The sequence below is a fragment of the Antedon bifida genome, chromosome 6 (assembly GCF_963402885.1).
Source record: "Antedon bifida chromosome 6, ecAntBifi1.1, whole genome shotgun sequence".
Lineage (NCBI taxonomy): Eukaryota > Metazoa > Echinodermata > Crinoidea > Comatulida > Antedonidae > Antedon > Antedon bifida.
This window is the reverse complement of record NC_136231.1, coordinates 9353277-9375518: the sequence shown is the minus strand read 5'-3', so window position 1 is coordinate 9375518 and position 22242 is coordinate 9353277. Positions and strand designations below refer to the sequence as shown.

General features: G+C 32.0%; 2 protein-coding genes across 4 annotated transcripts in view; one reads left to right on the top strand and one right to left on the bottom strand.

Moving 5' to 3' along the window:
* Positions 1-202: 202 nt before the first annotated feature.
* Positions 203-22242, bottom strand: part of LOC144845333 (alpha-2-macroglobulin receptor-associated protein-like) — a 149536-nt gene continuing 127496 nt past the window's right edge. The window contains exons 1-8 of one of the 2 annotated variants that reach the window (XM_078702600.1): positions 10581-10628; positions 9436-9625; positions 8645-8789; positions 8217-8333; positions 7373-7480; positions 6630-6868; positions 3462-3626; positions 203-2519 (exon numbers count right to left, since the gene is read on the bottom strand). In XM_078702600.1, coding sequence (XP_078558726.1) covers positions 2451-2519; positions 3462-3626; positions 6630-6868; positions 7373-7480; positions 8217-8333; positions 8645-8789; positions 9436-9621 — 1029 coding nt within the window. In that variant the 5' untranslated portion in view covers positions 9622-9625; positions 10581-10628 and the 3' untranslated portion in view covers positions 203-2450. Of the gene's footprint in view, positions 2520-3461; positions 3627-6629; positions 6869-7372; positions 7481-8216; positions 8334-8644; positions 8790-9435; positions 9628-10580; positions 10629-22242 lie in introns of those variants that run through there. The other variant, XM_078702599.1, reaches the window with a different exon arrangement.
* Positions 18886-20962, top strand: LOC144844751 (FAS-associated death domain protein-like). Of its 2 annotated transcripts, none has more exons than XM_078701802.1 (4): positions 18886-18951; positions 19584-20158; positions 20319-20348; positions 20692-20962. In XM_078701802.1, the coding sequence occupies exons 2-4, from the start codon at positions 19594-19596 to the stop codon at positions 20955-20957; spliced, it is 861 nt and encodes a 286-aa protein (XP_078557928.1). In that variant the 5' UTR covers positions 18886-18951; positions 19584-19593; the 3' UTR covers positions 20958-20962. The 2 variants fall into 2 exon arrangements, with proteins under 2 accessions (XP_078557928.1, XP_078557927.1); XM_078701801.1 differs by having other exon boundaries at positions 18896-18967.

Genomic DNA, 22242 nt, shown 5'->3' with positions numbered 1-22242 from the left:
TCAACACAAAAACAATAAATTTAAATTTGGTTTTGATTGACGTATCATCATTGTATCCTCATCATCTGTGCTATTCGTCCATGATTCAGACACTAATTAAATTCAATCTACATTTTGCGAATGGTTAAAATATATAGTGTGATTGATGATGATTAAATGATACTATAGCAATATAGTGGAAAACAACATAACTAAAATAATAAAACATAATAGATATTCTAAATTAGAATTTAATTTATTATACTATCTATGGAATGTTATTCAGTACTTATGACAAAAGGTTATATCTATATCATCCACCTCAACTAAATAATGTAAACATTTATAGGCTTTATATTGACTGGTGTTTTCTAAAAGAAAAGGCTGGATATTCATGTTAACCTTTATCATATTTCATTCAAATTGTTTGAAGGATACGACAAGATTTCAGAACATGGCACTAACAAGAAAAAAACATGCTATATAATTAACACATGACAATCATTGGTGCAGTTATATTGTTTGATAACAATTGTAAATTCATTAAATTAAAGGCAAACTGTTGTGTGTTATCAGTGCATGAATCACTCGAAAAGTTATCTGTGCTAAATGCATGGTCACTGCGGAGCAGGATCATCAGCATTTGCTATCTACAGACTATACAACATATCAATACAATACACCCTGTAAATAAACATTTTGTATCAGAATCAGGACAATCTTGTATGGATTGACTTTTACCCAACCTGACTGACATGCATGCACCTACTCTAGTTTCCATTAGATGCATTTATTCAACAAATTGAACATTCTCAAGCTTTGATTGCAGATGGAATTATAAATAATATGCATAAATATATAAAAAGCTATAGGTTTGCGTAAAAACAGACTTTAAAATTAACCTAATAAACTAAAAACCACTCTCAAATATCCTGTTACCTTAAAAACAGATACAACTGCAATATTATTTTTATTTAACAATAAAACATTCAGATTAATTGCTTTATAATTGACAATACAATATATCCTAAATATGTACTTCAGCAATATATTTTTACGAGGGTTTACTATTCTATTATTAAACTTGCATAATCTATTCCCAACACCTTGTATATATCGTATTATTACAAAATATATTTTCTTTGATACAAATCTTTGGGTAGCTTTTCAATATTAATGTTAGCTATACCTGGTTGATCCTACCAGATGTCATAATGAAAATGTTTTGACTAGTGGGCTAAACAGGGTGGTTCATTTACGAGCTATGCCATTTTGAATGTGGTGTTAAATCAAATTAAATAAAATAAAACAAATATCCATAATGAATTACTTGGCAATATAGAATTTTTGTTACTAGTATAGTACTTGCTTTGCTTGTTTGTTCAATAACGTCCACAATTTTTAAGTTATCGTCCGGAATTATTTGGTGTTAGTTGTGACTAAGAACATGCCTACTAATTTTTCGAAAAATTTATATATTGGTGACGTTATTTTTATCTTCAACATTTGCCAAAATAATAAATAGAACGCCCTCTGTTCTCTCTATTTTGCCAAGTAATTCGCTCAGTTGCTGAGCACTTAATTTATTGCAATAGGTTTTAATAAAATATTAGGCAAGATGTAAAGACACTTATAAATAAGCATAAAAGTACACAAAAATAAATTTCAGCAAATTACAAAAGGTACTAAAGATTTACTAAAATACTAAAACTATATTACACAGTATAAAATATATTAAGATACTACCAAAGGATTATAACAAAAATCATGCAATCAATATTTTAAGAATTATATTTTTATTATAATTTTATTATAATGAACTTTTGGGTCATCTTCTGTAGCTATTTTAAATGTTTACTACATACTGATGGATAGATAACTAATGGCAGCTTAAGGCTTATTTATACTATGGATAATAATGAACGACGATATACATTTACTGTAGATAAGATTACATTTTCTATGATAGATTTAATAAAAGGAAAAAACAGATGTTTCGTCTTAAGTTGAAGGGTAACTATTTAAAACACCCAATAATATCATAAAAATCAATATCAAGATGCTTGGTGAATTGTAGATCATGTCAATCAATGAATCCTACTACAAATAGAAATGTGTTGTCATACAATACTGTGTGTAATGCATGTGGCGGGGCGTTTATTTGAAGGGGGAGTTTATTCCAAATAAAGTTCTATGGGGAACATTTATTCAAGGTGGGTGTTTATTCAAAGCGTAGCATTTATTCAAATACATAGAGTATGGTGATTACCATCAAATCAAACCACCTAGTACAACCTTGCTTGTGTATCAATTAATAAGGCAGTCAAGGTTACAGATTGTTGAATACATAATGAATTGGTTGGCAGAATGTAAAATATGAAATTTTCACAGTGAAAAGAACTGGATATGGATCGCTGATTTTGAAGAGACTTGAATCAAGTTGATGTACTTTCAATTGAAGAGATTTCATATTACAATTCGTTATGCTGTTGTTTTCTACTAGATATCTTCTCTTTCATAGAAGTGAAAAATTTCTTGACCTAGACAATGAAAATAGAATATGAAAGTGATTATCATTTGGGTCCAATAGAAAGTAGACAGACAAAACAGTAACAAATTCACTTTGACAGCTACAGTAAATAATACAGTGTGGTAGAAATATTGGAATTGGGTAGAAAAAGGAATATCTATGAAGTATTAAATTGCAAAAATGAAATATCAATAGTTAATAAAAGTGTGGCCAAAACATAGACAGTGCTATCATTTTGTTTAAATACATCCAAACGTAGAAAGTGCTATAATTTTGCTTAAATACATCCAAACATAGAGAGTGGAGATCTTGGGTAACATCATCAATGGCCATGTTTCTGCAGACAAAAATTAACTTATAAAAATGATTCGATAAAGTTCTTGTGGAAACAGGGTTTAACCAAATGCGCTTGAGAAAAATTATCTCATTCAAATCAGATAATTATCCGATAAATGCAATAATTTTTAACCCTTGACCTGAAGGACAAACTGTTGCATTGTGATTCAGCACTTGGTGTTACGGTTATGATTAATAATGCGTACTTGATCATATAGTTTTTGTTATGGATGCAGAAACACGCCCAATCGGTATACTGTACCAGGAAATTTCCTTCCTTTTCCTGGATATGCCAATGTTTAAAATGCGTCACCAACACATTTTTTGCCTTTTGTCAATAAGGTTTGGGAGGTCTGGGATGTGGTCCCATAGTACATTAACTCCTGATTAAAGGGTCATTCACACCTGTTCCAGCATGGTCCGGTCCGGTGCCAGAAAATCAAATAGAACGTCAAACATCAATGTTTCGTTTTCACGCGTCAACTCACACATCGATTGGCGTATACTCGCATGGAGCATTGTGAAAACGAAACATTCGTTCAATTTGATTTGCCGCCAGACAGGAACCGTGCCAGAACTGGTATGAAAAACTCCTGGTGATTACATAAAACCTTACAGTGTTTCCTATATCCTTAACCTTCTCCCTCATGGCTGTGTGTTTCTTCATATCAACTTTCTCTCCATTCATTTTCTTCTTCTTATATGTTCGTTCAGCATGCATTGCTTCTTCTTGCATTGTATCATACTTCATTAGTTTTCCCTCAAAATGTCTCAACTCTTCCTAGATGTATACAAGAGAAATTATATAATTAAATACAATGTTATAATAATAATAATAATATATATGAATATTTAGAAGCGCTCTTACCAAAAGGTCACAGCATTTAGATATAAACTGCTTCAACGTAGAAGAATTACGTATACAATAAGGTAGTGGATTCCAACGGAAAGGTGCAGCGGCCGAAAATGCCCTGTGAGAAATGGAATTTGCCGCAAGTTTGTTTGGAGGGTGAGTTTATCAGTGGAGGAGTGTAGAACAGCTAGATTGATATTAAATGGATATAAGGTCTTGAATATAGAAAAGGGCAGAGTTGTGCAAAAACGTATATACAAAAATGATAATTCTCACAAAACTTGAAATTTAGCTCGATCCCAAAACATAAATCTCCAAAATTATTTCCTATTCTTCAAAATGATCAGTTTATGGGTGGGTGTTTTAACATTTAAAAAGAAAAAGTTGACATTTAAAATATCAGTATTTGGGACACCATTGTTCAGGGGATACTTTCCTGTGAAATGAAGCGAGGGACAATATATCTGTTAACACCATGGCCAACCACTAACCATGGGACACACCACAATTAAAGGGATACAATTTGTTTAGCCTCAAAGAGGTCTCCTTAAAGAGGTTCTACTGCAGTTAAGCCTATTTTCCACTAGGCAAATTTGATCCAAGAATGGAAAGTGCCAGCTTATACATATAGAAAGGGATTTGGAAGATGGAAACATGAATATGAATGCGTATAAGCTGGTGCTTACGATTCATGGAACAAATTCGCTTAGTGGAAAATAGGCTTAAAGGCCAGGTGCGGGCAACAAATTTGTATTGATCATACATTCCAATAATTACTATAGTTTCCCCTATGTTTCATAATTTTTGGGACTTTATTTGTGTTACACAAGCTTGTAATGTTGAAAATAAGCACTTTCAAGATCAGTGGGGGAATAGTTCAAATTACACAGTAAAATCTTTATTCTTTTGTACACAAATCGATACCGTCGATCATGTGATTTTAATTAACAAGCTAAAATGCATGGGTTTTAAGTGTACTGACTGGTTTCAATCTTATCTCGCTAACCGCACACAAGTTGTCAGTGTGAATGGTACCTGCTCTGAACCTCTTATAGTTACTCATGGTGTACCGCAAGGTAGCATCTTGGGCCCTATTCTTTTTCTATGTTATTTAAATGATATTGCTTCTTGTATTGATTCTGATGTTCAATTATTGCTTTATGCTGATGATTCTACGATTCTGTATTCTCATCACGATGCCACCAAAATCGCTCATAAATTAAGTACTGTCCTAGCTAAGTGCCAGGACTGGTTAACTGAAAACAAATTATCTTTACATGTTGGCAAAACCGAAAGTATTATCTTTGGTAGCAGAGCGAAGCTTAACAAAGTAAAAGAGTTTTCTGTAGAATTAATGGGCCGTAGAATCAAAAGTACTAAGCAAGTTAAATATTTGGGTATTGATTTAGACCAATATGTATCATGTGATATCATTGCAACTAGTGTTATCAGTAAAGTTAAGTCAAGGTTGAAGTTTTTACATAGGCAAAGTTCGTGCTTGAATAAAAAATGTCGTAAACTATTAAGCACTGCTTTAATACAATGTACATTTGACTATTCTGCCTCGGCATGGTACGGCGGTGTCAATAAGAATCTTAAACATAAATTACAAACTGCCCAAAACAAGATGGCACGTTTCATTTTAAATGTTGGTCCGAGGTCTCACATAGGTGCCAAAGAGCTTTCCGATCTTGGGTTTCTTAATGTCAGCCTCAGAAATAAGTTTTTAAGATTAAATTATGTTCACAAAATTCGTTATAACTTTAATACGCCTTCTTTCCTTAAGGATAACTTTTTGTTAATTTCTGATCATCACAACCATTTCACCAGGGGTACAACATTTAATTTTGTCACTCCTAAGGCTACTGGCGTTAATGATACGACTTTTTATTTCTTAGGTATCCGTGACTGGAACAGGCTCCCCAATTCACTCAAATCAATACAAAATAATGCAACCTTCAAAATAAAACTTAAAGAATTTTTAAATAATGAACAGCTTGGTATTTCAGTTTAATTAAGCTATTTTTAATATTGTTTTTTTGATGTTTTCTTGTCTTGTATGTATTCTCTTGTTTTTTCATTTTTACTGAGTCATACTTAACGATAATTGTACTAGGCCCAACCACTCACTTTTCAGTCATTACGGATTGGACCCCATTGGAAATAAGTCGACTTAATGGGTTATCCAGGTATTCTTTTTATACATTGTATATTTTAACTTTTATGTATGAATATCAAATAAAATCAATCAATCAATGTTATAAATAGAGAGGCATTTAAAAAAAAACTATGAAAAATAAACGGTGTGGTGAAAAATGTTATCAGATGACTAAATATAGGTAATATAACTTGAATTTTACATTTCTAGTATTTTTATTTTCATGCTATAGCAAAAATTATCCACCGTATATCCACCATCTTTTTTCACCTTCTAAGGAGTCACCAGATATATTATTGTATTAGGTTAAACTACCTAACTACTGAAAAATGTCTTCCAGGTTTTTATAGCAGAATTTTGCAAAATTTTATATTTGACAATTATAAGGGAAATTCATTCATTTTTCGTCTTGATTTCTATTACAAATATTTGATTTATGTACAATGAACCAGATACTATATTTAAAATTCATGCCTGTACCCGAGCTTTAAGTTGACTGAATGATAAACCAAGAACATTTATATCTATTTCTACAAAAGTAGAAAACACTATTGACGTCTGAAAATTGAATTTCAAAAATGTAAAATACTAAATCAAGCATCACAAAACAGTCATGCTATTTAAAAATATGATTATAACATCATCACAATTATCACCAAGAGCACCTCAACTGTAACCACTGATTATGACTATTATTACACAACACAAAGGTACTTCCAAAAACACTATCAACTCTTAAATTTGTCATGCAACAATCTTAACAATGAACTAACTTTTAGAGAGATCAATTCTTCCTCTGTGAAGTTAGTCTTTTGAGCATCTTTCCAGAAATTTATGATCCTTGGCTCGTTGAAGCCCCCTCTTTCCTCTTCGGGAATCGTTTTTACATTGAGTGCCTGAAAGTCCTTGTTTAGCCTTTTGTGTTGTAACTTAAGATCCATCTCTCTTGCTTGAAATTCATCCTTATCTACAGCATTGTTTCGCTTGGCTTGCACAGCGGCTGGGTGAGAATCTAGAATAAAAGGTTAAACTCAGAGGTCAATCTTTGGCCATACTGTGTTAAAACACTGGTTCTCATTAGATCACCGAAGTTAAGCAACAGGTGCCTCATCTTTGTGATGGGATGTAAAACTATTGGTCCAGTGTACATATAGTACCTTGGTACACTATTAAGCTCTGTCTACACTTTATGATATCATATCACTACCATATTTGGGCTTATCAAACTAGTTTGATAGTGTAGACAGAGCTTTACACCGCTATCATGGAAGGGTTCAAAGTGGAAACCACTACTATTACTTGAGTTGCGTTATTGGAGTTGTTTATGTTGGTTGGTTATGTTTATGAATTTTATCCTTTTTTAATCTGTTTGAGAATTTTAACTTTTATGAATCCTCTTGTATCGTTTGAATGTTGTTTGTATATGTTGTATTGTTTTTAAGAGGGCCTGTTTGGGTCAGCTGTAATGTTGTAGTACAGCTGTTAGAGCTATAGATTAGAGCTATTAACTACTAACTTTCTCCATAAAGGTCATCAACTAATTCCTGGTACTGATTGATTTTTTCCTGATGAATCTTCAGTTGTTGTTTCATTAATTTAACCTCACTATCATCAAAATGTTGAGCTGTAAATAAAAATATAAGGATTCAACTTCAATATGTCACTCAATCAGTGAAGTTGTGACGTGTGCAAACTCAATGGTCTAATTAAAACCATAGTTAATGTACTTCCACAATCCAACCTGCATCAGCATTTGTGCAACATTTTTGGATATTTTAGGTGGTTTTTGTGGAAGATGCTATTGTTAACTTCCAATTGAAATTTTTTCTCCTTTTGGTTTGTATATGGTTGTACTATCCGAAATAAAGGAAATAAATAAATAGTCAACTAATAATTTGTCCGTAGACTTGTTCTGGTGGGGTCCTTTGTGGTGAATTGGGCAGTACACCTCTTTTTCAAAGAGTGTACTGCGTTTTCTAATGTGCACATGAGCCATGTTGCACACGTGACCAATGGCCGAACGTCTCATCTGAAAGACGGTGCACTATATACATGTATTCCAACCTGCAAGTTGGAACACATGGAGAGCAGCGATGGGATTCTAACCATGGCCAAAGGAAAAATGACACCCTTGGATGGTCGGAAATGGTACTCTCGCACATACAATTCACGATAAAATGGCACCTCCCACTAATGTATGAACAATAAAAACTTGTATAGAATAGTTGGCCCGGAAATGACATTTGCGTTCAATGTCAGTATTTTATGTCTGTTAACTTGTAGTGGTACATCCGCGCCTGGCAATTCAGTTCTATCGGCTGCAAGACCACATTTACAATAATATTAAGGTTTATAAATACCATCAATTGTCTTTTTCCAAAGTTCATTCAAGCGTTTGTCGTCAAATGGTTTGTCTTTAGTTGGTGTCTGCTTGTTTGGTTTGTCTTTAGGTACTATGTTGTGCTTTTTCATTATTTCTATACAAATAAATATAAATGAATTAACAAATATGGATTCATGCATCTTGCTACAAATTTACCATATCAATTACTTACATTACCAAATTACCTAGGTTCAGCTATAGTTATAGCTTTACCATATAAATTACCTAGGTTCAGCTACTGATAAATTTACCATCAATTACTTAGGTTCAGCTATGGTAATAACTTTACCATATAAATTACCTAAGTTCAGCTATGGTAAATTTACTATATAAATTACTTAGGTTCAGCTACATGATAAATGTACCAAATTACCTAGGTTCAGCTTAATGTACCATATAAATTACCTGTCAGTTGTTTATGCATCTTCTCACTCTGTTCTCCAGTGGCATCCCCTCCATCTCTTTCCAACTTCTTCAGTTGGTATGCCTTCTCATCATATTTTTTCAAATCTACTTTTAGTCTTTCCAATTCCTTTGGCGACTTTCCTATCTAATGTTACATAATAAATAAAATTTACATAATATTTTATGTTTGAAAGTGAATTGTAATGTATATACAGTAACTGGTAACTGATTACAATATAAATTAACAGAGTCCTCCAATAATCATAGGTCTGTTTCTGCTGCATAGCGCCGAATAAACAGTTTATTTCAAAATAGATTTAAAATATAATTTTATAGCGACTGCATTTCTGCTCAATTTTTGCTCCTAAATACTACCGTTAAATCAGAAATCGTTAGTAGTACCCAAAATGCAATGGGCTCTTGTGGGCAATTCAAACGTTACTGCAGTGTAGTAGCTTGACTCAAGGTTAGTGGCTGTCAATGAATCAACCATTATTTTGCATTGCAGCTAAAAGCTGCACAGCAATAACCAGTTAAATCGCGTTCTAACAGCGAATCGATTGGGTATTTTTAACCATTATTTTCAGGTTGCCATTTAACTGGTTACTGAAAATTTGAATTGTTTCTGTTGCCAAGAATTGGGGTTAATTTATTCACGCGTTTAATAACCGGTTATTTTTTTGGCAGCAGACACAGGACCTATGGTAATACAGTAATTTAGCTTGATTGAGTCCATTTAACATGGACTTTTTGCGAGGCAATATTAAGAAACATGCTTAAAGTTAACTTACTCTTTGGGCCTTCTCCCAGACTTGGTTTACCCTAACCGATCGGAATTGATGAGTGGATTTATCGCGTGCTGCTCGAATGTCTTCTTTCCTTTTATCAATCGATTCTTCTTTTTGACAGAGAACAAGTAATAGAAAGCAACTGATGCAAAATATAAGTAATGAATAATTCCAACACAACATTTTCATATCTCTGAATAGTGAAAAAAATATGTTCATTTAGAAAGACATGTCAAAGGCCATTTTATCAAAATAATAGTATAGTTTTATTAAAATATAAAAATGTGTATTACAAAAGTATAATCTAAAATTTGACTTGTTTCTGTTGCCAAGAATTGGGGTTAATTTATTCCCGTGGTTAATAACCGGTTATTTTTTTGGCAGCAGACACAGGACCTATGGTAATACAGTAATTTAACATTAAAGGGGGAACATTTCAAAACCCTCAGCAATAACAGATTTTGGGGTGTGAAATTTTTTAGTCGAACTTTAAAAATATTAAATGATGTTGAGTTTTCGGATTCTGACGGGCAGTGCATTGAGCAATTAAGGACGGTGCTGTATAGAAAACTATTCCTGAAGGTTTAAAGATAAGGAAAAGGTACAACAAAGTAACTTTGAGTATTAAGTAGGCCTTAATGAAGGCCTAAACCTAGACAAATAATAAAATCAAAATTAAAAAGATAAATATATATCCATCTTAATATGTCCTACCTACTAAGGACAACTAGGCTCAGCACTACTGACTACTACTGTTGTTGTTTTGCATCCACCTTGTATTTTTATTCTAAATAAATGTGTTACCTAACAGCCTAGTCTAGGCCTATATAACATTTAAAAGAATTTATTTACTCATTATTTTGGTCTGAGGCCTAGCAAGATAGGAAGTACAGCCTGAGTAGGTATGTTGCACCTTGTTTTGTTTATAGTGACCTGGCCAAGTTTCATTGGTTGGTTTCTTTACCCTTCATCTCACACAGTGAGTGTGTATTACAGTACTAAATAAGATAGCAGCAGGTTGGTCGGCCTACATTTTTAGTTAGGACCTACTTAAAGCTATACTAATATGCTTAAACCTAATGAAAACATTCTATAGAATACGAGCTTAATCAATTAACTATGTGAAACAAGAATTATATAAACTGTACCTTGAATATAATAAAGCACTGTGTCAACAACTCTGCTCTCTCTCCCCAAAAAAAAAGAAAGGCAAATGGGCAAAACAAACAAAAAACACGCAGTCCGCCCCCAACGCCTAGGAAAAAAACTATAGTTATTGATTATGAAACGCGTTTAGTGCATTTTATCAAAGAAGATTTTATTAAAATCAGCAGATATGTATCCAATTATTGTTTCTCACCACCGCCAGGTACGACGTATGCATATTGTATGCTTGTTCGTAATTATTTTAGGTCATAATACATATTCATATATATATAGATAAGTAGATAAAACATGTCAATCAATCATCGACATTTTTATTCCATAATCAATATAAAAACATATACAAATACAATACAAATAATATGATAATGGAATAGGATACAAAATAAGCACAAGTGCTTTAAGCATGTAACCCTAACAAAAAAGATCAAACATTAGTACAAACAAAAAAGAACAAACCAAAATAACATAATGTGATTTACTTAACTTAAATATTTCTATTGTTATAATGTTGATTTAATCTATGTTTAAACAAACTTAATGCGGGGGATTGTTTTATATAATCTGTTAAATTATTCCAAATATGTGTTCCTTGGTAGGAAATACATTGCTGTCCGACTTTGGTGCGTTTTAGTTGTGGACAGTAATTTGACCTGTTTCTAGTTGAGTAATTATGGAATGAGGCAGATGTACTAAATAAGTTATTAAATGATTCAGGTAATAGATTATGTTTATATTGATACATAAATTACTTTTTGTAATAAGTCCTGGGTGTTTTCTGTAGCATTTTCTTTACTTTTACCTTTGATATATGAACATTTTAAAGAATAAAGTTAATAGGCCCTATTAAGTTTGTTATTTCGGCCCAAGAAAATGTCATAGTTCGTTTGATTGTCGAAATTAATTTTTTTTAATTGAATATGCACAATTAATGATGACTTAATCAACCTTTGTTCTCTTAATTTCATAATAAATTGGCATACATATGATACATACACTTTAAGAAAATGAAATGCGAAATATGTATTTTTGACTTGCTCGTATAACGCAATTTCGAGTTGAAAAGTGAATCAAATATGATGATATTATTAATGAAAGGTTGTAAAACAGAAATCGGTTTCCAAGAGCTATATAACATAGTGGTATGCAATTGGCTAGTTAGTGCGCTCACCGCGCTTACAATAGAACAGCGCAACCATTGTTACGTCATCGAATATTCGAAATTAACTAACGACTATTCCAAATTTAAGTCAGAATGAAAAATTCTTTCAATCGATGAACAGTGATTTCAAATTGCTCTTCATTAAAACGAAATAAAATCGCTTTTACCGTGCAATTCAGTTTGGAAATACTATACATTTATTTCCTATTACGTTTGCTATACTTACATCATCTGCTATGGCAAAGTTGATATTTAAAAGAAGATATAATGCTTCTTTAGAAGAAGCCCAGAATGCGGTGAGATCAAATGAATATCCCGCCGCTAAGTACGCTAGGTTCCTCCAGGTGAGGAATAGAAGGGCTAGGCCTAGAAACAGGGGGTGTCCTTATGTCAGAAGAAACGCTAATGTTAACCCAACTTTTAAGTTACACGAATTAGATACACTTATAAAAACGGAAAACAAATCAGCTGATATCAATTATTGTCATTTTAATCATGAATTAAATAGGCCTAAGCCTACTAGTGATGACCAAATTTTGTATCCAAATACAAATGATATGCCTATCATAATAAGTAGTGATAGACGTAGTGATAGTGACATCATTATTAGTAGCAGCAGTGATGGTGATAGTAGTAGTAGTAGGCCTAGTGAAGATCAAATGTTGACTCCAAATACAAATGATATGCCTATTATAGTAAGTAGTGATAGGAGTAGTGATAGTGGCATCATTATTAGTAGTAGTAGTGATAGTGATAGTAGTAGTTGGCCTAGTAAAGACCAAATACTGTCTCCAAATACAAATGATATGCCTATCATAATAAGTAGTGATTGTAGTAGTGATAGTGACATCATTATTAGTATTAGCAGTGATGGTGATAGTAGTAGTAGTAGTAGTAGTAGTAGTAGTAGTAGTAGTAGTAGTAGTAGTAGTAGTAGTAGTAGTAGTAGTAGTAGCAGTAGCAGTAGTAGTAGTAGTAGCAGCAGCAGCACTATGCCCAATAGCAGTAGTAGCAGTAGTTGTAACAGTACTAGTAGTAGTATTAGTAGCAACAGCAGTGGCAGTAACAGCATAGGAGAAAGGTCTAGTAGTAGCAATAGTAGCACTGTTGTAGTAGTAGGAAATGGTGATGTTTTGTTTCATTTGCCAGGTAGTGGTGATAACAATTCTAACGACATTTCAAATGAAAATTTTGAACTTGAATCTAATAAAGAATATTTTAATTCATTAATTAATCGTGAAAAAATATCTGAAAATCCATGGGCACATTTTGAATCACAATCAGTCAAAGATCATATGGTAGAATTTTTATGTAATATTCGATCTGAACTCATACGTTATGAATACATAATCGATTATGATATTGTACATCGTAGCCTAACAATTATAGAAAATGTACTAATCTGTGATAACACAGCATTTAAACTTGGAGATCTCGAAGAATTGGCAATTGCATCATTTTGCCTAGCATTGAAATGTGCTGAACGATACCAATCTAAACACATCATCCCTTATACTTGTGACCGCCTCCGAAATCTTGGCTTCTTTAATCCTAAAAAAATTGCCCAAATAGAATTTAAAATATTACAGATAGTAAACTTTAATATCAATAGTGTCACTTGTCTTGACTTTGTTCACATTTATTGCGATATTGCTATCAGTCAAGCTACAACCAACAACAACAAACGTAGAATAGAAAGAGTGAGACACGAATCTGTCAAATATTTGATTACAAACAAAATATCTCTTACAACAGTAAAGCCATCAGCAATAGCTTACTTAATAATTAACGCAATTCTTGAGAAATTTGAATTACAAGACTCATTCTATTTTGAGAATAATGACGATAGTTCTTAAACAAATTAGGCCTAAGATAATTTAAAACATAATTTAAGTAACCATTTACGTTAAGACAAAACAATTTAAGGGATTAGATCTAGAATATAGTTATAGGAATGTTAAGACGATTAAATTGATTAAAGAAAAGTTAAACTAAATAGATTAGTCTAAGATGTGCAATATCTAAGTACTATGTAAGGTAATAAGTATATAAAATAACGTTTTAAAAATGTAGATTACTGCAGAACTTGTACTTAAGAAAAACAAAATAAGATATAAGTAATGTGAATTAAAAACAATATTGCTATTATAACATTATAATGAAAAAAAGGTGGATATTAATAATACCAATAATAAATTTAAAATAGATTATTGATAATAATGATTAAAATAAGTAATTTGTTTCAGTAATATTCCCGTTATTAAGTTAATGTAAGTTTTTAGTTAGTAAGCAATACAAAAAAAAGGAGAAATAAAACAAAAACAACATTATTTAATTAGTTTTCAAAAAATGTTTAATGTTATTTAGTTGATATAAGTTTTTAGTTAGTAAGAATTAAAACAAAAATGTTTTACGAGTATATATTTTAATAAGAAATAATTTTTAAAAAAACAAAAATTAATATTATAATTATTAAAATATTTTCCCTTATTAATTTCGTATAGGCCCCTATAATAGGTTTTAGGCCTATATTATTGTATAGTAAATAATTAAAATAAGTAATTTGTTCAATAATATCTTAACTTATTTAAAGATGTATTGTCCCTTTGTCAAATTCCAAAAAAATAAAAAATAAAAGATTTCGAAAAAAAGTGGATCATTTTGAAGTATCATAATAGTTACTAACTTTCACCAAAAATTAGTCGAAAAAAAAATCATCAATCAAAACTGAAATACAGACGTTTTTTGGTTCAAAAAATAACTTTGACTTCCAGTCAGAGTTTTCAATCAAAACATACCTCATAATGTAACGCGCTTATTTGGCTACTCTGTATGCATACTCATAAAACTTCCTCGCGATCTGTGTGAAAACACCTTCTCAACCGTGAAGAGTTGTAAACAATCCTAATTAGCATCATGCATAATGTATACTCGTGGTTTGAAATCTTTGTTTACTTTCGTTCGCAACGATTTTCCAGACGAAATGTAATTAATTAATTTAGCTTTTAATTACGTAAAATTGTTGTTTTTGACTCAAATTTTCGACTTAAAGTGAATAACTTTAATATTACTTTGATATGGCCAATTTAAATTTAGAATATTTTGACCTTCATTTTTTTGTGTTTCAAGGGACAATACATCTTTAAGTTAATATAAGTTTTAGCTCGATAAGCGATTTAAAAAAAAACAACAAAAAAAAAAAAAAAAAAAAAAACATCCCAGTCTGAAGTCGGAGATGCTACCTCATCGTGGTAGACTGGTGTCAACATCATTGGTAACCAAACTGGTACCAAGATGGCTAACAGCATCACGCATCTTGTACCATAGTTACAATCGCACACTATACCACACATTTGTGCTGTCACGGATGTATGGCACTTATTGAGTGTGAAAATATCAAAAATAATAAAAAGTACGTATTATATATTGTTGGATGGATTGCATGGAAAACATTAAATTAATATAAAGCTCAGGAGTACAGGTAGGAATTATAAGTAAGTTTAAGTAAGATTTAATTCGTCACTATGACGAATTGTAGGTTATATGCATTGATTTAAATAAAGATAGGCCCTAATCAAAAATATCAAAATATTTTATATAATCTTTTAACCTCTGTCTGTGTAGGCCTAATATCACTTAAATATTCATTGATATGCTCTAATGATGATGTAGTTTCTCTCCAAAATGATTTAAATCGCATTGATGAGTGGTGTGAAAACAATGCCATGAAGTTGAATGCCGCTAAGTGCAAGGTTCTTCATATTACACGTAGGAGAAATCCCATCCACAATTTTTATAGTATCCGTTCTGTTGAACTCTCTCCTGTTTCCTCCCACAAATACCTTGGTATCCATTTCTCTTCTGACCTCTCTTGGTCCAAGCATGTTAATGCCGTCTCTACTAAATCGCTCCAAATTCTTGGGTTTATTAAACGCTTTGTTGCAGTAAATGACTCGGATATTATGCTTCGTCTTTTTAATGGGTTATGTAGACCTATACTGGAATATGCTGCCCCCGTTTGGGTTCCACATCAAAAGCAGCACATTACTGCTATTAATAAATCCCTTCGTCGAGTCACCAAGTTATGTGTTCCTGGTGGTTACGAGGAGCGATTACTTAGGTTAAAGTTGCCTTCGATTGACCAGAGATTAAAGTATCTCAGTATTATTTTTGTAGTTAAGTGTTTTTATGGTCATATTGATTTTGACATACACAATTATATTGATTTTAACCCTAGACACCCTGAAAAAGTTATTTTTAAACACAAATTTGCAAGAACCAATTGTCTAAAATTCTCGTTATTCAATCAGTTTCCACGTATTTGGCAAAATATCCCTGACCCCATCAAAGACCGATTATTATTTAGCTTCAGCCAATTTAAAAATTCTCTTCATTCAACTATAACTGAACTTTAAATTGTACATTTCTTTGTGTAATTACAATTATTTCTTATAATTGTTGATTGCTCAATTTGTTTTTGCCTTTTTTGTTTTTAATTTTTACTATTTATGTCATATTGTAGTTTTCATATTTATGATCTTTTGATCTGTATTTTATATATTTTAAAGTTTATGTGTGTCTTCAATTTTTATGTGATTTTTTTGATTTTATGTATATGTGGTTTGGAGTATTGGAGAGCCACTTTGATAGTGCTTGCACTGTTGGCAATCCACAGGGTACACCATCCACACTTCGTTTGTTAATGTTGGTTTCTTTCTGTCTGTATACCTGGAAATTGAATAAATAAAAAAATAAAAAAATAAATAAATAGATAGATAGACATATATACTGTAACCTTCACCATTTGTTTATCATTGCAATAAAAGTGGGTTGCCCCCACAAAAGAGAACAAAAAAGATAGGCCCTAATTGATTTTTAAAAGATATATTGATTGATTGATTTTGTCAGAATCTTTAATTATTTATAATATTATATGATACGATCTTGCTAACGCAAATACAATAGCCGGTATCACAATCCGATCAAAGATCCCTCTGTGTATATCATACACCACATTTGTTACATAATAATAATAAAGACATAAGTTACTTTTTATCTAAATTTAATTATAAATCATGTGTATAATCTATACACTAAGAAATAAAATTGGTATGGTATTGGTAAATAATACGGATAAAAAAAAAATCTTATTTCGTTTCGTTTCCCAAGGTGAGACTCGATCTCGGTACCTGGAGTGCTGATAGATACAAGCACAAACTACCGAGCCATACACAACCGACTAAAAGTTGAAGAAAGATTCATCCGTGTATTTACTATGCAGTAACCACTTCGGTGCAGATGCAGTAGATTTTGCATACCGCAATGAATTAAAATTTTTTACTATGATGACATCTTTAAAGATTTGAAAAAATGACGCACTGTCAAAGTACAGTATACTTTTAACTTTAATATGAACATTTTAAAGAATAAAGTTAATGTTAAGTTTGTTATTTCGGCCTAAGAAAATGTCATAGTTCGTTTAATTGTGGAAATTAATTTTTTTAAATTGAATATGCAATTGTTGATGAATTAATCAACTTTAAGAAAATGAAATGCAAAATAGGTGTTGTCGAGCATTCTGCGATCTATATTAATTTTAAAATTTAGCATGTTTTCACCATTTTGTTAACTTACACGTGCCTGTCACTTTTGACGTGCTCGTATAACGCAATTTCGAGTTGAAAAGTGAATCAAATATGATGATATTATTAAAGAAAGCTTGTAAAACAGAAATCGGGCAAAAATAGTGCATATTAATGTTTAACGCGCAGTGCGCGTGCAAAAATCTGCGCATTCATGGCAAGGCTTAAAATTGCCTGAAACGTAGGCCTACTCTAATTTCATCGAAAATAAATTTTGGACAATTTTGAAAATTTTAAGCATGCGTACGCATGCGTTATATGTGCTACACACGTAATTGTATTGCCATGAAATATGACCTGAAATGTATGAGTACCAATTTTTGTTTAATTGTGATTCATGTGAAGATATTATGATTACAAACGTGATTTCGTTAAATCGTGCGTAGACCCCGTAACTGTTGATTGAGCACCGTGAAAACATAACAATTCCTGGCCATAAGGATACCCTGAAAAATTGACTTAGCTAGCTGAAACTGATATCAAGATAATTGACAAAATAGTGCTAAGGAAAGAATAAAGAAACACATTCTGACAGAATCAATAAGGTTATATGCATGATAATGCATATAACCTAATAATATCTTGAATCATAGAATGAATAGAATATAAATGAAGTCCAACAGAAACAAATACCGCGGCGGCTGCCGGTTGTGTACAGAGAAGCGAACGTCGTTCTCCACCTTAACAGTGATTTTGATTCTTTAAAACAGCTTTTTAGCTTTATGTAAAGAACCCTTAGATAAATGCAAAGATTTAAACATGTTCTGATCCTGACAACTTTACTTTTACTTCATTCTCTATTGGAACCATAGATGATCATGTTGCAGATGCATACAATTTAGATTCATATAAACCAAAACGTCATCACTTGAGGATTAGCCTATACTACTCAAAGCTAAAAGAAAGTCTATATAGTCTTGAGAGTTATCTCCTTGATAAAACCAATTTCACAGGTGCAAGCTTAAAATTTAAATTAAGCCTAAAATTTAAATTAAGATCAAACACTTTATTTCTCGATGGACGAACCTGATGTTCCTCTAAAGAAAAGTGGTGAAATAGAAAATCTAAAACATTTTTATTTAACGCCATAAGAGAGATTGAGTTAGTAAAGCTAATGTTAATGAAAAACAATTTTTGTTTTAATGGGGGTGGGGGAGGGGGGGTGCATTTGACAAATATTGTAAACATTTTCGTAAAGTTGCCTATAAAAAAGATCTGAGTTTAGAAGAGCTAATTTGCATTGTTGCTTATATAATTTTGTTTTGTTTGTATTTCATATTTCTTTCTTTATTAATGTCTCACTCAAGTCATGTCATTATTGTTTTATTGCTGATTGTACTACAGTATATATATTTTTTATTTGTTTGGCTTAACGTGTATGTAGTTTTTGAGTGTGTTGCCACTCACTGATCCAAAATGTTTGTCAATAAAGTTATTATATTATTATTACAACTTTGGCGTTTCATGAAAACTGTACCGCCCTACACTACGTGCGTGAACGCGGAACGGAATTTTGATTCGGCCTTAAAAACTTGTTCAGTATTTTGCATGGTAATAGGGTTAAAGTGTACAGTCATTATTTCGCTCAAACATAAATCCCTTATAAATATCACTAGGTCCTGGCCCAGGTAGTTTAGAAAGAGAAGCTTCTTTAGACTAGGCTTAGAAGGCAAGGCCTAGCTAGGCCTAGAAGACAAGGCCTAGCTAGGCCTAGGCCTAGTAGTAGTAGTTTAGCGGGCATGGTATCAGCATTCCGATTGACAGCAGGGCTTACCGTGGACCGCGGCGCGGTAGTAGGCCTACCCTAGCTCTCCTCTAGGCTGCATAACCTAGGCTAACCTAACCAAGGCTCTATCTATTATATATCACCTACCAAGCCTAAATAGGTTCTTGTCATTTGATTGAACGATTGTGGGTGTAACAGCTCAGTCCGTTCTGCGATCGGAAGCAGCAACGCATGCATGACGCAATCATTGAATCTCTCCTTTACAAAATGGCAATAGGCCCTATGACAAGAATTTAGTGTTGTTATATAAAACAAATTAATGTTTTTATATACGTAAGATTGTACAAATAATTTCATTTGGTGAAATATGAAATTCTATTTTCACTCTGGCTATCGCTAAATGAGTCATCATCCTAGTATAGTTTCAATAAGATTCACTGTTATTTTTAATTTTTAGAAAAATTGTCATGACTTCGAAAAGCAGTGCTTACACCAAAGCATTACAGTCGCTTGGAGGAATCAGTGGTAGTGATTTTGGAAGTTGGAAAAACCTGTGTAGGGATGATATTCGAAGAACCACTTTAGAAAGCATCCGTAATCCGTTAGAACTTATCGAAGAGTTGGAACAAAAAAACATTGTTGGCGAAGATAATGTTAGGCCGTTGATAAAAATGATGAAAGCACTTGGAAGATTGTCGGAAGCAGAGATACTTGCTGATTATGAGAAAAAATGGGCTTTGACAGAATCGAACCAACAATCTGAATATGACCGTCTACTATTAAGAATAAACGACGCATTGGAAGATAGTGAATTGGACAACATTAAATTTCTCTGTCGTAATTACACTGGATTTACCAAGGACAAAAGGGGAAAGATGACAAGCTGTCGGGATGTGTTTACAGGCCTGGAACAAGCACTTCTGCTTGATAAAAATGAAACGAGTACATTGAAGGACCTTATGAAGCAAATCAATAGATTAGATCTCTGTCGACATGTTGACAAGTACGAACAAAAATACAATTCAAAATCAGGTACAGTACTGTAAACAATTTAAGAGATGATAAATTATTAATTTTACTGTATTTAACAAATATTTTTGGAAAGTTAAATATTTTATTGAAGAACTTTTTAAAAATGAATTGTAGTTTTAGAAAACTGGTTTTAATTGTTGACTTTATAATTTTTTTTCAGAACCTTTCAGTAGTGGGCAACAAGTAAGTGGTAAGTAATCAACCCTATAAAAAGTCTCATTCTAAACTGTTTATGGGAAACCAATGGCATTTAACAGTGACGTTTTAACATCAGTGTCCCCTGAATTGGAGTATGACACAGTAGATTCAGTATTATGTTTTAACACTACAGCCAACCTAAAAATGGATTGGGACATCCCTATTAAGGGGACACAAACGAGTGGTAATAATTATGAAGAAATACGTTGCCTTCATGGTTAATTTCAACACTAAGGCACACACCTCTTTAGGGAAAACTGTTGGGTTCCAAAGGTGACCCCTTATAGTACTACTACAGCAATGTATTATTAAAGTACTGTGTATTTCGTTTTAAGATTTATCTGATGAATTTGACATCATTGTGCGGCACATTGGTAAAAACTGGCGACAATACGCACGTCGACTTAAACTTGTGGAAGCCGATATCGATCACATTATGGTTAAGCATCCATACGATCTAATGGAACAATCCAGGGAGTCATTAAAAATATGGCAACAGAGAAATTCTAGCAATGCAACCAGAGAAGTACTTATAAGCACATTAAGAAAATGCGAGTTTAATTATATAGCTGATGTCATGGAAGGAAAAATTGTAGATTAAATAATTAATAAACTTAATTATATATAGAATTAAAACAAAAAGTTTATCACAGTTTTTCTTAATGCTTTTAAAAAAGAACTTTAGATCATATTGAACTGTAAAGTACTGATTTTATATTATATCAGTGAGCAAAGTTTGATTAAAATGGACATTCTGTAAATGTAAAGCATTCTACTGTACTCTAATTCTTGAGACATATCATACGTTTTCTTAAAGCTTTTAAAATTAACTTTAAATCAGATATTCAATTACAAATAAATAAATAAAAATATATTTTTCCTTTTTAACTTTTTCTAACATTTATTTAGTTAATGAAATTAGTTTTAGCATACTGTACAAAGAAAACTTCAATTTCATATTTAAGGGGTTTTTTTCCATACCATTTAAAGTAATGTAGAACAGCTATCATTGAAATTTGTTACTAGCTATTTGAGATACTCAGTATTTGTTTACACTTTATGAATGTTTATTTTCCAATCATATACTGTAATTTAAGTAGCACATTTTCATTTGTTAATAAATTCTTTGATTGTATACAAGTGGTTAATCTTGTTTATTAAATATTTACACACACAATGAATTACCTATTAGGGTATTAAGCTCTGCCTACACTATAAAACTTTATGTGACAAACAAATTTGATGTGCCCATATATGGCATCATATCACTACCATATTTGGGCACATCACACTTTGTCAATTTAGTTTGATAGTGTAGACAGCTTAAACAATGAATGTCTTTTTTTGACATTATTATAAATTAAAATGGGGTTAGTGGGCCAGCGGGTGAATTTTTTGGGATAGAAATGAGGTTAGAAGTTGTTTCAATAGGCATATGGAAAAGTGCGCAAGACCTCACTTCATCCCTTTTACAAATTTGGCACTTGGATATAAAAAAGTAATAGAATATTACAAATGGGGTCACGACGATATAAAATACCAGTCAGCCATTACCTCTCTGTGTTTTAGACTGAGCAAGCTTAATACTTTTGATGCAACACTTTAAGACGAAGTACTGTATTAGTATTGGAAAATAATACAGTAATTGATGAGATAAGATTTTATTGGAGTTGTGCTTTGTGGTATTGGTCATTCTTGCTGTGTAGCCTATAACCTTTTTGCACCATCATTTAAAGTATGAAATAACTGTAACTTTATTTTTAAAACATTTTGCAGTATACAAATCATTTTTCTAGTTGGTTTGTTCCTTCAAAATAAGCACACTGCAAATATTCAAATAAAGGCCTGGTTTGTTGAACAAACACCTCCGTCGTCGAATAAATGCG

Excerpts from the sequence above, each read along its gene's own strand:
- LOC144844751 (XM_078701802.1), top strand. The coding sequence starts at position 19,594 with ATGACTTCGAAAAGCAGTGCTTACACCAAAGCATTACAGTCGCTTGGA. Across the intron at positions 20,159-20,318 it reads AAAATACAATTCAAAATCAG|AACCTTTCAGTAGTGGGCAA; the intron begins GTACAGTACTGT and ends ATTTTTTTTCAG. Across the intron at positions 20,349-20,691 it reads TAGTGGGCAACAAGTAAGTG|ATTTATCTGATGAATTTGAC; the intron begins GTAAGTAATCAA and ends TTTCGTTTTAAG.